This window comes from Ceratotherium simum, chromosome 23 (genome assembly GCF_057802395.1).
Source record: "Ceratotherium simum simum isolate JZ-2026a chromosome 23, ASM5780239v1, whole genome shotgun sequence".
Lineage (NCBI taxonomy): Eukaryota > Metazoa > Chordata > Mammalia > Perissodactyla > Rhinocerotidae > Ceratotherium > Ceratotherium simum.
The window spans coordinates 10,069,486-10,084,610 of record NC_141922.1 but is presented as its reverse complement, the minus strand read 5'-3'; the positions used below and the strand labels follow the sequence as shown (position 1 = coordinate 10,084,610).

The window sequence follows — 15,125 nt, the reverse complement described above, 5'->3', positions numbered from 1 at the left end:
CAATGCTTCACCCTCACAAGACACCACAGAAGTGCCGTGACTGCGGCCCGCTGCCTCACCACTACCCTGAGGCTCGGCCTGCACGGTAGAAGCAGCAGTTGCCACGGCTGGCCTCATTTGGAAGGACAAAGAACTCAGTCTCAGAAAGCGGAAGTGACATGGGGAAGGCGAGCAGGCGTAGGGCTGTCTCCCAGACGTGGGTGAGCTTAGGTGAGGGGGAAGATTCGCTAAGCGCCCACTGAGAGTCAGTGAGTCTATCAATCCCATTTTGCAGATGAAGAAATTGAGGTGACTTCCCCAGAGCATACAGCTTGTAATGGCAAAATGGGGATTGGGACCCGCATCTGCTGGGCCTTCTGGTGTGAGCCCCATCAGTCCTCCTCTAAGTTCTGTGCCCTCCAGCACCCAGGGAGGAGGAGGGGGGAAGGCAAGGGCGATCTTCCCTGTGCCTGAGTCCTGTCCCCTAAGTCACACATGCATGCATCACACACACACACACACACACACACACACACACACACACGGTTCCCTGGTGCCCTCTCTCCATTGGCCAAAACCAAGAAGACTGCGCCTGAGATTGGATGGAGGGATTAAAACACTCACAGACATATGTGTGTGTCCTCTTCAGTCCCAAAGGAACATTCTGTCCTTCTGTCCTGTGGCGAGGAATCACCCAGTGTCCTGGAGGGAGGAACCCACCCCACGTCCTCTGTTCCTCCAAAGAGAGGGCACCCAGGAACCCAGAACATCAGAGCTGCCTGGTGGACTTCGTATCCTCTGGCCTGAGAGGGGAAGCCCCCTGCCTGGGGCTCGCCAGGGGCCCCCTCTGGATAGGAGGGTGGCTGGAAACCCTCACACAACTCCTCCACCAGCCAGATCTCCATCCTCAGCTCAGCCACAGTTCAGAGCCCGGTCTCAGAGGGCCCTGCTCACAGAGGACTGATCCAGCCAGGGCCACGTAAGGGAGGCTCACTCAGGAATTTCCTCTCCCCGCGTCTGGTGTAGTGGGGATGGCAGTATGGTGGCAGTAATCATTCTATCAGCCATCCTGTCTTACCGCAGGCCCTGCCCTGAGCATTTTACAAGTGTTCTGTCATTGAATCTTGAATCCACACAACAACCCCACTGAGTACCCTCTGCCCACATTTTACAGGTGAGGAGACCAAGGCAGAGAGAGGGCAAGTAATTTGCCCAAGGTCACACAGCCGGAATGGCGCAGCAAGATCTGAACGTGAGACTAAGTCCAAAGCCTGTGCTCTCTAACGTCTGTTTTATACTCTGTGCCAGGTGTCACATGACGAAAGGAGACCTTTAATATGTAACATGTACTGTGACTCACTAAAGAGGAATGCAGTAAGTCAGGTGCCCCACTGCTATGACTGTAGATTGCTTTTTATCTCCCCAGCATCTCCAACGACCAGCAATCAGGGGGCACGTCCTGGGACACACTGGCATATAGAATAGGGAAATGCTATTGGCTCCTCCCATCCTCTTCTTCTTTTTTTTTTTTTTTTGTGAGGAAGATCAGCCCTGAGCTACCATCCAATCCCAATCTTCCTCCACTTTATATGGGACGCCGCCACAGCATGGCTTGACAAGCAGTTCGTGGGTGCGTGCCCGGGATCCGAACCCCAGGCCGCTGCAGTGGAGTGTGTGCACTTAATCGCTACGCCACCGGGCCGGCCCCCTCCCATCCTCTTAAAACGTGCACCCGTCCCTAGACTGCAGGAACATGCGACAGGGGTGTCAGATTTGGAAAGGCCTCAGCACAAACGTCACTTTCCAGGGGGACCCTGCCTGTCACCCACTGTACATGACACGCGGTCCCTTGTTCTCTTCTTGGTACTACCTACCACAATGCTGTCTCCCCAACCCCCAGAGGGAAAGGCTGGCTCTGCCGTAGACACGGTCTGGCCCGGAGGATGCACTAAGAGATTTACACAGTCTACACCCCCTGTATGCTGGTAAGTGGTGAAAACAGCACCTACCACTAAGTACTCCTCAAAGACTCCATCTCTTTGGCTGCCAGTGCTGGCTCGGGAGCTTTACGAACTATGGCAGACCATGGTGGTCGGCCTCCCAAACATCTGTAGCTCCCTTCTTTATGACAGAATTCACAGCAATGTGCCTGATACAATTCTCCCCTTCCTCATCTCCCTTGTAGCCAAGGGTGGTCAGAAGACTCAGTTCTGGCCAACGAGATGTCAGCAGAACTTGCTGGAGCTTTGAGGAGAATTTTTTAAAGGGTCATACTTGGCCTTTTGAGTTTTCCCTTTCACCCTTCCACCTGCTTACTACCTGGAACACAGATGAGATGCTCGGGGATTCAGCAACCACTTTACGAGCATGAGGACAAACACCACATGCTCAGGATGACAGAGCAGGAAGCGGGAAGGAGTCTGAGACTGGCTGACACTCATAGCTTGCTGTACTAGGCCTTCTAGGTTAGTAAGAATAGCAAACATTTCCTTGTTTAGGGCACTGTTTGCTGAGTGATATTAAACCTAATGATACACCCACTACGCGCCCTTGGCCAAGCCACCAGACTTCTAAAAGAATTCCTTCCCTCAGCTGTAAACTGTAAGAATAGCAAACATTTCCTTGTTTAGGGCACTGTTTGCTGAGTGATATTAAACCTAATGATACACCCACTACGCGCCCTTGGCCAAGCCACCAGACTTCTAAAAGAATTCCTTCCCTCAGCTGTAAACTGAGGTCAGTAACAAACCCACCTGCTCATGGAGCTGCTCCCCGGACTAAAACGTGGTAGAAACTGGGAAGTGTCTTGCAAATTGCAGTGTTTCTCTCCATGCCGGTTGTTATGGAGGCCTGTCCCAGAGACAATTATTGGAAAGCCACAAGGGCCAGCCCCATAGCTTAAGTCAACTTGTTGGATGATCGGGGGAGCTCTGAGAGCAGCTGCTGCCGCATCCTCTATAATCCGCCTGCCCGGCATGCCCGGCGGGAGGAGCTGAACACTCTGGACTAAGACGCTGACACGCTTACCCCTCCCCTCGGTCTAGCAAGCCTAGGTCAAGGCAAGGCCCAAGAGCGGGGGCTCCCTAAGGAACAACAGGCAAAGAAAGCTGATTCTGGCTAATCGGACGCAGCATTAGTCTTGCTGAGGCAAGAAAGGCAAATCATGAGAACAGAGGCTCAAGGGAAAAGGCCAGAGGCTTGTCCCACCATCAGCTTTCTGTGAACTAACGCGCCCCTTCCCCGTCTTCCTGGTTCACCTCCTGTGCCCAAGTCGGGGAGGGGTGGGCACGGCCATGTCATTGATCTTATGCTTTCCATTAAGTAAGGAGCACATAAAGAATGAAGGATGACCGGGGAGGGCGCCTGTGTGGGAGGAACACAAGAGTATGCAAGGACAATAGTCCCCTTATTAAGCAAACATTATAGAGCCAAGTCTGGCCCCTGGCTATCAGGGCGGCCATTTCACAGATGGAAAAACCCAGCTTCTGGGCTGAAGCCTGACACCCAAGGGACACATGTGATGGGAGCAGAGTTAAGATGCCGGAGACGCCCTTGGGCCTCCAAGCCCCAGGGTTGCAGGAGGCACTGGGCCATCGGGAAGATGAGAAGCCCTCAAAGAGGGCAAGCTGGACCTGTGGCTTCTCCCTCCATTTCTCAGGTTTCTTAAATGTTGTCATGACATCAAGAAACAGAAAAGAAGTTAGGGAGTCAGGAAGCGGGGTGCTGTGGGCAGAAGGGCGGCAGCCTGGGGAGACAGCGTGAAGCTGGAACCACACAGGGAAGACGGCAATTCTCCAGGCAAGAACGAATCAGGAGGAATGTCCTCCCTGGATTAGGGAAAAGAGGAAGAGAAGAGCACAGCCATCCCCAGAGCAGAGGAGGGAGGCCAGACCAGGCCCGAGGGCTGAGTCCCATGCTGTGATTATCTCATTTCACAACACCCCGGGGGACAATGATGCTCCTCCCAGTTTTACAGATTAGACAACTAAGCCCCGGGGAGTTCAGGCAACTGGCCAAGGTCACAACGGCAGCAAAGACAGAGCTGATGTGACCCTGCTTCTGTCCACGGCTCCCGTTCTGCAACACCAGGAGACGGGCCTCTACACTAGGTCAGCCTGCCGGCCTGGGCTGGACAAACCTGGGGATGGGATCGGAGCCCCACCACGGGGTGCTGGCGGGGCGAGGCCATCCTCTCCCCCTCCACCAGCGGGACGTTCCTAGGAAACCCACAGAGGATGGTGGAAGACGCAGAGCCTCCCTTCGCGTTGACCCAGATGAACACTGCTGCCATCTGTCACTCGGGGTTTCTCCAAGTCCCGATGCTTCACTAGGAAGCAGGCCCGGGGGCTGGCAGGGATGGGAAACGGCGGGTTGAGGATTTCCAAGCCTCTGAGTTCTGCCCACTTTCAGTCAGGGGACAGGAAAACAAGAAGCAACTTTGTGGAAAGAAAGAATTTAGTAAAAGGTCGCCGTTTCCATTTTCACCGTGAGCTGATCTGCTTCCAAGAGAAGGGAAAAACATCAGCTCCCTCCTCCAACACACACATAGACAACACACACACACACACACACACACACACACACACACACACACAGAGGGATCAGATGTCCCCTGGGCCCAGCTCTGCCAGACTGGGGGCTCCAGAGCGAGCAGGCGCCAGACCTCAGGAGACCCTGCCCACCAGCCCTCCTGCGCCCCCTTCCACCCCCTCCTCGGCCCTGAGGGTAACATCAGCTCATTGCCCAGAGAGGCCTGGGGAGCACAGGAACACGGATTCCCGTGGAAACCAAATCAAATCAAACCCTCTGAATAACTAAAGATCCAGGTAGAAGGAATTAGAAACAGCAAATCCAAAAGGAGAGGCGATCTGGGGCCAAAGGAAGGTACCCAGTTACCCAGTTACTCCTGGGAGCTGGGAGAGATGGTGGTGGACTCAACTCTGTCAACCCCTCCCCCTCACCAGTTATATGGACTTTGGCTCTGGACATGGGGATGGAGTCAGGCTTTGTCATCTATCTCATCAATGAGTGACCCTGGGACAACCTCTGGGCCTTGTCTCTTCAACTATAAAATGAGGATGGTGACGATACCTCTCTTAACCGGGCGCCGTGAGGATTAAGTGAGATGAGGAGGGATAAGAAGTCAGCCCAGCTTCTGGCCTATGGTCAGTGCTCAAGAGCCTTCAGGTATCACGACTCCTACGATCGTTACATATTTAAGAGTCAGATGGGCCCAAATTTAAGACTATCTCGATAGTATCCTTTGGCAAGTTTCTTAACATCCCCCAAATCATCTCTCACCTGTAAAGGAAGGTGACACTCCCCACCTCGAAGCCCTGAGACAATGAGTGGGCGTTCGAATATTCACTCCCTCCCTCCTCTCTCCTCAGAGGCCTTCCACAAAGCCTCCCCACCTGGAGCAGGAGGGGAAGGACTGGATCATAAAGCATCTGCCAGCTCTGATATTCCTGGATTCTAGAATTCTAGCCAAAGAAAACAAGCCAGAACCCAAAATACTCCCACCTACTCCACCCATCAAATTTGCAAACACAATTGCCTAGAACCTGATGCCAGAACTTTCTCTGCAAAGCCAGATCAAACTGTGTCCTTCCTGCAGCCATGGCACCTCAGGCCAGCAGCCCACCCAGCCCCATGCTCCGAGGGCTCCAGCCTCTCCAAGGGGGACAAAACAGGGTCCCCAGAGCAGCTGGCAGAACCTCACATGCCAGGGCCTGATCAATTTGCCCTAAAACATCTCCCAAGCCAAAATCAACTGTCCACCCTGAGGTGATGTCAGCCAGGGAGAGAGAAGGCCATGATGCCACCTGCTCTGGCGGCTGAGCTCTCTCCTAAGACAGGCCGCCCAACAGCTCGGGCGCAGATCCCTCCAGCCGCTTCCACTGCTGAGCTCTGGGCTACAGTGTGTGTTTTGATTCATAAATAAAATATACATATTCTTGACTACTTTGGGAAAGGAAGACAGAGTCTGCCTGAGTTAGTCAAAATGCTGAGGCACCAAATACTTTTCAAGAAATAACAGTGGCTGCGTTGGGACACACACGATGAGGCAGCTTGGACTCTTTAAATTGACTCCCAAAGAGTTGCCCAGACGGGGCCCACTCCAATAAGCAGTAAGGACCAACTCAATGAGTAGATGAAAGTGGGTTCCTTGAAGGCACACGGACTCAAGTCCTACATCATCTCATGCTCAATGGGTTAAACATCGGCCCACCAAAGTATTGTTCAGATTATCTGCCTGACCCGACTTTTTTTGATAGACATTGCAAAGGTGAACTGAAATCCAGTCCATAAGGACTAGATTGGCCCTTCCAGGGTTAGCATTGCAGCAACACATCGTGGAGGAGAGAATCAGTCAGGGTCAGACAGAGTTGGGTTCAATGGGGCCTGTTCCCAGCTGCTGACCATGGGAGAGCCTCAGTTTCTCCACCTGTAAAGTAGGGATGATGGCACAAGTCCCACAGGATTCAGCAGGAGAGCATGGGAAGCCCTGGGCCCTGCCCTGGCTCATCAGAGGACACGAGTCCACAGCAGACAAGAGACTGTCACTTTGCCGGAGCCCCCGTGTGAATCCTGGGGTCAGGGCATGCTGGCGAGTCCCTTGACCAAGGTTCTGTCATTCGCTGCCCCCAGCCCTACGAGCAAAGGCTCGTCAGGGCCCAGAGAACATTAGTCACCACATTGCACTGCATCTTCCAAAGGAAATCCTACAGTGACCCACAGGAGGCTGCTGGAAATTTGGGGGAAACCTTCATAAACATCATGAGTCAACTAGATCTGGGAGCCAAACCCAAATTAATGCAGTTTGATACAAAGATCTTTTGGGAAACAACCTTGACAAAGCGTCATTCAGCACTCGGATTCAGCTCAAATGCTGTGCTTCATGGCTAAGCTCGAGCTCACCAACAGCCTACAGGGAGCGCTCACTTTGTCTTTGGCAGGCTCAGAAGCCAAGCCAGAGGGGCCTGTGCATGTGCTGTTGCCTCTGCATGGAATGATCAATCCCTAATCTGGTCACATGGCTGGCTCCATCTATCCTTGAGGTCTCGGTTCAATGTCACCTCCTCCAAAAGCCTTCCGTGACCCCTCAGCCTCAGACAGCACCCACCACATCAGCCTGCGCTACACTGTCTTCAAAGCCCCTACAGCAGCTGGAATTGTCATGTTTATCTGGAAGCACAGCCCTTGAGTTCCAACCCCAGCCCTACTCCTTTCCTGCCCTGTGACTTTAGGCAAATTACTTAACCTCTCTGGGCGTCAGATTCTCCATCTGAAAAATGCGGAGAGGGATTGCTGTGAGCATTCCATGAGCAAAATGTGTGACACGCTCAGAATGATGCCCGGTGTACGCTGAGTGTTCAACAGTGCTGAGCTATTCGTCTGGAATTCCAGTTCCTACAAACAGGGATCACCGCCTGTTACGCTCCCCACTGTCCCCAGCACCTGAGACAATGCCAGGCACAGAGTGGCATTTGTTACAGGAATAAAGGAACGCACAATGGGAAAAATGACCCCATCTCACAGGACAGATGTGGGGATTAAGGGAGAGGGTTCAGCCCAGGCTGGTGCAGATGCTGGTAAACCTTCTCCTGCCTCCCCCAGCCCCTCGCCGAGGCCTCCCTTTGTGGTCTTCAGGTCCCCACTTTGCTGATGTCCCGAGGGTGCAGCGCCCTCGCCCACCCCAGCCTGGGCAACCTTCAAGTCAGCCTGGGCCAGGAGGTGGGGCCGGAGGCCCTGTTCTCTGCCCTACCATCTACCTGTGCCCTGGGGCAAAAACGCAGAACAGCTTCACAAACCAGCAAGAAGACACACAAGAAAGGAACTGTCTTCACAGGGAACAAATCCACTCTGCTCTCTAGATTTCTCCAAATCAATAACCAAGATTTTGAAACTCTACAATAATCATACCATCCAATAATTCCACTTCTGAGTGTGGAGCCAAAAGAGTCCCGAATAGATATTTGTACACTCATGTTCACAGTAGCATTATTCACAACAGCCAAAACGTGGAAGCAACCAAAGTGTCCACAGACAGTTGAATGGAAAAACAAAATGTGGTCTACACATACAATAGGATATTATTCAGTCTTAAAAGGAAATTCTGACACGTTACAACACGGGTGAACATTGAAGACATTACGCTAAGTGAAATAAGCCCGTCACAAAAAAGACAAACGCAGTATGATTCCACATATAGGCGGTACGTAGGCAAATTCATAGTCAGAAAGTCACGGCGGTTGCCACAGGCTGGGGGAGGAGACAATGGGGAGTTAGTTAGTCTTTAATGGGGAAGCTTCAGTTTCGCAAGATGAAAAGGGTTCTGGAGATGGATGGTGGGGATGGTTGCACAACACCATGAATGTACTGAATGCCACTGAAGTGTACACTTAAAACATGGTTAAGGTTTTTTTTTTTATGTTGTGTGCATTTCACCACAAAAAAAAAAAAAAAAAGGAAAAAAATCTCACAATAGAGTTAGCAGACAAGGTGTGTTATTGACCCAACACTGACTGGGAAACATCACATCAGGGTCCCCTGTCATTGTCCTCTCTACACTGTTACTTAAACAGGCTGGAGCCACTTTCCCCGTTTCACAGAGAGGGAAACTGAGGCTGAAGGGAGGTGAAGTGACGTGCTCGTGGCCAAACAGCCAGGAAGCGGCAAACCTGGCTCTCGAATGTCAGATGCCAAGTCTGGGTGGATCTGTGGCCTTGACCCGGAGGCTGTACATCACCACATTGCCACCGGAAGACGAAACCACAGAGCTGATTGGCCGCTTCCTGGGGGCAGACACAACAGACTGACAGAGAAAGTAGGTTCCATGTCTCCTACCATGGCCTCGCCCAGCCCAGAGTGATCAGACGCCCTGGGGGCGGCCACTTCCCAGCTTTACAGCCCACAGAACCAATAGAATAACGAGGGCCCCGGCTGCCACAGCTGCTGTCTTTTTCACAGCTCTAACTGCCCTGTGACCCATTTGCCTGTCCTCATGAGGATGGAAAATGACTCAAACGAGATCGGACGTCAGAAGTCCTCGCGACCCGCACCGTGCAGCCTGGACAAATGACTTCCCCTCCTTCTCTGCCCGCCAGTTTTGTGGCTGTAAGATGAGGGTGGACAACATAAACCTGGGACCCCTGGCGATAATCCACTCACCTCCCACTTCCCCAAAGAACCTCCCACGTGCGCAGTGTCCTGCGACAGAGGCGAGCGGGCTGGAGCGCTGGCCCGGGGTCAGGAGAGGCAGAGAGCACAGCCGGTGAACAGCACAGTAAGAGCTCGGGCTTCCTTCCGGGCAGCCAGACCTGGGTGTGACTCCCAGTCCCACCACCCTGGCCTCAGTTTCCCCATCTGAACAACGAGGATAACGGTACCTCTGCCTATGCTACTGTTGAGGCGTTAAATGAAATATCGGCAGGAAAGCCCTGAGCACAGCGTCCAGCACGCAGGAAGCACCAGTGAACGGACCCCATCAGGCGCGGGCAGAAGGGGAAGCCCCAGAGCTGGGAGAGGGAAGGCCTGGGGTCTGGCGCACCTCCCCCATCCTGCAGGGTGACCTCAGGCAAGTGACTTTGAAACTCTGACTCTCTTCTTCTTAAACAAGTACAAGAAAGTGGAACTGGAGGCCACCACAAGACTGTGAGCTCCTTGAAGATCAAGACCAATGTTCTCAGTGCTGATGCAGCCAATGAAATGACAGCTTCGGGTCCCCCTATCCTTTCACGGCCTTGTAGGCACAGGAGCTGATGGTCTGAGTCACAGTGGGACATATGAACCAGACGCAGTGGGTGCCGGGTGGGGGTGAGTGACTAGCCGTTGTCCCGGAGCCTGGGAACTCATAACTGCCTTCCTGGCTCAGTCTTAGGCCCCAGAGAGCCGCCCCACCTATCCTAGGTCCCTCTTCTGTTCCTACGCACAAGGGAGGGCTGAGTCAGCCAGGCGGCCCTGCTTCCAGCTCTAATAGGGCTGTAGGCTCAGCTGGGAACCCCCTGTGACACTCCCACCCCAGGGACTCCAGAGGAGGAGGGCTGACCTCATTTCCTCTCACCCCTAGGGACATGTGCAGGGAGAAGCTGTGGCTCAGGGGTCCCCGGCCCCGGGAGCTTAAGGGCCACTTCCACCCATCCATCCACGCTGTGCCCTGCATTCTTGCAGAGCATGGTCTTTGCTTCTCGAGCAGGAAGCACTGAGTGAACAACAAGGTGTTTGAGTTATCACTGGGGAGGTGAGGGGAAGATCTGGAAGCTGGGGGGCAGCAGGGGGGGGTGGAGGAGGAGTCTCAGTGCCCTCTGAGTGGGTGGGCACCCTAGCCCCACACCTCCCTGGCTTTGGGACCTGGAGGCACTGCTCCTCTGTAAAAGGATGATACCAGAACTGTCTACCCAAGGCTCTTGTGAAGATTAAATGAGTGCATTTTATTAAACAAATTAAATTACACGCAGCAGGCTTAGAACTGTGCCTGGCACACAGGAAGTGCTCGGAAGCATTAATCCTTACTGTGGTGTTAGTTTTAAAGATGGAGAATAACAGAGGCTCAGAAAACTAAGTAACTTGCTGGAGGGCACACCCCTTGAAAGGGTCAGCTAGAATTAAATCTGCCTGGGGCTGACTCACAAAAGGAAAGCAAAAGATGGTTTTTTCAGGATGCCACGATGTCTCAGCTGGGGCCTGACTGGCAAGTTTCACTGTCTGGGCGGCTCAGTTTCTTCATCGGTAAAATGGGGAGATGCCAGCCCTGGTCTTAACTCATGGACGGCAGACATACCGAGAGGCTGGGGTGCCGAGACGCTGTAAACCCAGGGCTGATGCATCAGAGAGATGCTCCTGGTGCATGAGAGGGCATCTCTCTGCTCAGCTGCTTTTAATCAAAAACCCCTGTCCCAGCTGATGGCCCCAGATGCCCCCTGACAATGGGGAGGCCTGAGGGCCCCAGGCTGGAAGGGTCTCCCTAGGGCTGGTAATGTCACATGCCAGCTCATGGTGCCACTCTCAAGCCAAGCCAGTACCTGTCTTAACAGCACTCAGTGGCCGCTAACCCTATGCTCAGGCCTCCCACTCTAGGCCCATGTAGACTGTTCTAACAGGTGGTCAAAGCAGGGTTTTATGGTCAATCCCACAGGGCACCATGCTAGCCGTGTGCCATGCCAGCACACTTCATCTCTTTGAGCCTTAGTTTCCCCAGCTTTGAGAATGGAGACAACGATCCTCAGTTTATAGGGCTGTTAGGGTTCAGCAGGGTGTCCCCTGCAGAGTGAAGGTGCCACATGCCCGTCTGGGTGTCCAGGGCCTGGGGCACAGTGTCACTTATTAAGTGTGCTCTGAACAAGTCGATGTAACGCAGCGGGGATGTGCTGGCCTCAGAGAAGAACAAACGGCCAGAGAGAAACTAAGCCCTCGGACACACCCCAGGGGTTCCACAGCGCCCCTGAGGTCAGGCGGGCTCCAGGCACAGCCTGGCACACCCAGGATGACGCTTAGCTACGCTAAGGCCCACGCACCTTGCGTGTGGTGTTCAAGGCCTCCACCATCCCGCACCAGCCAACGTTCCAACCCTTCTTCCACTTTCTCCCCTTCCTCCCAAAGACAATGCCAAGATTCCCAGCCTCCGGATGGATGGTGGGCCAACCATTGAAAGACAAGATTCAGGAGGAAGAGTGGAGCTGTTTAGGGGGACAGGGGCGGATAGATGATGAGGATGCAGAGCTCAGAATGGGCCGGAAGCCGGGGATACCCGTGTGATGTGCAGGCAGAGGTCCAGGTGAGCACATCGGCCTGCATCTGGCCTATATTTGCTCCTCTTCTCTGGGAAGAAAGACCACAAGCCACCGCTGTGCTCAGGCTTCCTGCCCCACCCCTAAGGCCCAGCACAGCGTGCGGCCCATGCAAGCTTTGGGATAATGAGTCAAGGATTTACAGTTCCTGAGGTTCTGACCTGCCCCTCGGCCAAGAGAGGCCAGCCCGCTCTCCTGAAAGTCTGTTCTTGGACAAACCTCCAGACACACCAGCCTCACCCTCATGCCAACCCTGAGCAGGGACGGAGCCAGTAAACCACAGAGAAGGCTGGTTTCACTTTCCCAGGCAGAGCTGAGAACAGCAAGCCTTTGCTTCCGTTCCCTCCCATCAAGGGTCCCAAGCCCACCAACGTCTCACCATTTCCCCCTGCACATGCCCCACAGCTCTGCCCAGCTCTGCAGGGTCAAAGAGGGCTGACTCCATCCTGCTTTCACAGCGAGAGACTGGCTCTTGCTTGCTCGGCCAGAACTCAAACCATCTCCTATCTGGGAAGGAGCTGAGCGTGGAGAACTAGCTTTCTTCTCTCCCCTTGTCCCCAATGTCTGAACAATGATCTACTTCAGATCAGTGGAAGGAAGAGAGCAAGAGAGAAGTCAGAGTAGGGAGGGGGGAAGGGAAGCCACATCCTCTACTTGCCTGAACATCAAACTCTTGCAGGAGGCTGGTGATGGTCTGTGGAGAGACAAGAGAGATGGTCAGTTTTGTCAGTCTCCTCGGGCAGAGAAATAATGTTGGAACGCATGGTCCTTTCCAAGCCCTGAGTCTATATCTACTCCCTCCTCTGTGGGGCCTCCCTAACTCCTTACAAAGAGAGAGTTTTCTTTTCATCTCCAAGAATAGCAGTCCAGCAGAAAAGCAGACACATTAGCTGGATTCCTTTTTGACTACAGCCTTGGTGAAAAAAGACCTGAAGGTCTAAGCTGACCACAAGCTTGAGAGATACAGGACTGTAATTGCCTATTAAGTGGTCTGCCTGTCTCCCTCTATGTATTACACTTTTAAAACTCAAACCTGACCACATGGCTGCCCATCATCTGGATTAAAATCTGATCTCTCATGGGTGGAAGAAGAGAGCAGAGACCTGTAAGCATTTCCCTCAATCCAACAATTCTGAGTTTCCAGCCCAAATTCTACCTTTCACCAGAGCTGTCAGTGGCAGGACAGGCCCAGGAAGACAGGAAAAGGGTTCTTGTCCCCTGAGGAGCAGTGAAAGCATGACTCAGAGGAGGAGCTGGTGGCACACTTGGCCAACGCTTCCAAGAGATGTGGCTGGCATGTTTTCCTCCGAGCACAGAGAGGGAGTCCAAATACCCTCTGAAAACTGAGCCCCAGTCAGACCCATCACCAACCACCAGGAAAGAAGACAGCTCAGCAGAGTGGAATGCAGAAGAGGCGAAGGAAGTGGAAGGGAGCAGACGCCCTGGTGCTGGACTAAAATAGCTTCACACCCCTGGGCTGGGGTTGAGAACGTCAGGACATCTGGTAAATCCAGGTGGAAGCAAAGGTGACATGACACGTCCTGTGTGTGTGTGTGTGTGTGTGTGTGCGCGCGCGCACGCGCGCGCACGCGTGTTGGCAGGAGGGAGCAGAAAAGCCATTCTGCACAACCCCAACCTTCAAAATAGCCACAAGAGTACAATGGCCATCCAGATTGAGAATAGACATCAGGAAGAACTTCCCAACAGCAAGCCTAACAAAAAACACTTTGCCAAGTCAATCAAAGGAATTAGAAGGCTTACTTCCTTCTAACCCTTGAAAGAAAAGGTAAATATCCACTTAGAGATAGACTGACACGTACCCTCGAGTTGACAACCTCTTAGAGCTTTGTTTCAGAGATAAAATTTTCCAAGGATACCAGTAGGCTGCCAGAAATATATAAATACTGTGTTCTTGGACCCAGAGATACCACCTCTGAGAATTTCTCCCAGAGCTGCACCTGTACAGGTATGAAATGACATACACACAAGGTCCAATCAGCGTCCAGATCCCCCACAGCACCGCTGGTAGTGGCAAAAGGTGGGAAAGACTCCAGCGTCCACACACAGAGGGCACTGGTCAAAAAAAATCGGTGGAACACTGTGAAACTGGAAAGAGACAAGCAGGTGCTCTATGGAGTGATGCTGGAAAGGTCTCCAAGATATGTTGTTAAATGAATAAAGCAAAGTGTGGTATACCATTTCATATGGTTTTTAAAAAGGGGGAGATAAGACTATGTTGGTAGGTGTTTGTATTACCTAGGGGTTTTCTGTTTGTTTGTTTGTTAAGGCTGTGTCATAGACTCAGACTGAAGAGGAAATGGATTTGGAGAACGCATAGCAAATAGTATGGGTTGGCAAACTACGGCCCTTCACTTGTTTTTGTAAATAAAGTTTTATTGGAACACGAGCCCATTCGCTTACATATCGTCTATGGCTGCTTTGATGCCGTAACTGCAAAGCTGAGTAGTTGCAACCGACTATATGGCCCACAAAACCTAAGATTTTACTATTTGGCTCTTCACAGAAAACATTTGCAGATCCCTAGTGTAGAATGATAAACACCCATTCTGCAGCTCCCGGGCCTGGCTTCTAATCCTAGTTGTGCCACTTCTCCAAAAGAACTTGGGCAATTCCCTTCCCGCTGGAACCAAGTTTCTGTATCTGTAACATGGGAATAGAGATAGTTGCCTCGCACATTCATAATGAAAAGCCCAGGAAATGATGGACCTAAAACAGAGCAGCCCTGTGCAGAGTCATAAGGGAATTAAATGAACAGTCCATTCACCAAAGGCAGCTGGCCTGGGTTTGGCTCCACGCCCCACACTTGGTAACTATGTGACTGAGGACAAATTAACTTCCCTGAGACTCAGCTTCTTCTATAAAATGGGAACAATCACAGAACCTGGTATCTATCCAATCCCAGTCTTATCCTGTTGGTTAGCACGGGATAACCGATGAAATATGGTTGGCCCAAAGACAGGCATGCAGGACGTGGCTCGTGCGTGTTAATTATTATTTTTGAAAGCATTTAGTTGACCTTAGAGTAACTCCACTTTTGAGCCCGAGCTTTATATTTTTAAAAAGATGTATCATCACAGGCAGAGATGTGGCTTAGGGAGAACTGGGAGGCGAACATAGTTTAAAAATACACCATCAACTCTGCAGATGTAAAGGCTTTTTACATCCATGGTCAGAATGACTGGTCCAGCTCGGATCATGCCAACCCAGGCTGCAGGGCAGGGGCTTCTGTTTCCAACAGGGAGGCCTCATTGACATGAAAGCTTTGACCAAAAAGATGACAATAATTGTAGCAACAAGAGCTCCTGTGCATTGCTCACGTCCTCCAGGCCATTCAAG

The 15,125-nt window shown here is 52.3% G+C and overlaps 1 protein-coding gene across 2 annotated transcripts in view; it reads right to left on the bottom strand.

Annotated features, from left to right (window-relative positions):
* NDRG1 (N-myc downstream regulated 1) overlaps nucleotides 1-15,125 on the bottom strand; it is a 58,186-nt gene that overhangs the window by 29,586 nt on the left and 13,475 nt on the right. The window contains exon 3 of one of the 2 annotated variants that reach the window (XM_004431052.3): nucleotides 12,427-12,462. The exons of the other annotated variant lie outside the window; for it this stretch is intronic. Coding sequence (XP_004431109.1) covers nucleotides 12,427-12,462 — 36 coding nt within the window. The remainder of the gene's footprint in view (nucleotides 1-12,426; nucleotides 12,463-15,125) is intronic. 2 annotated transcript variants of the gene reach the window in all.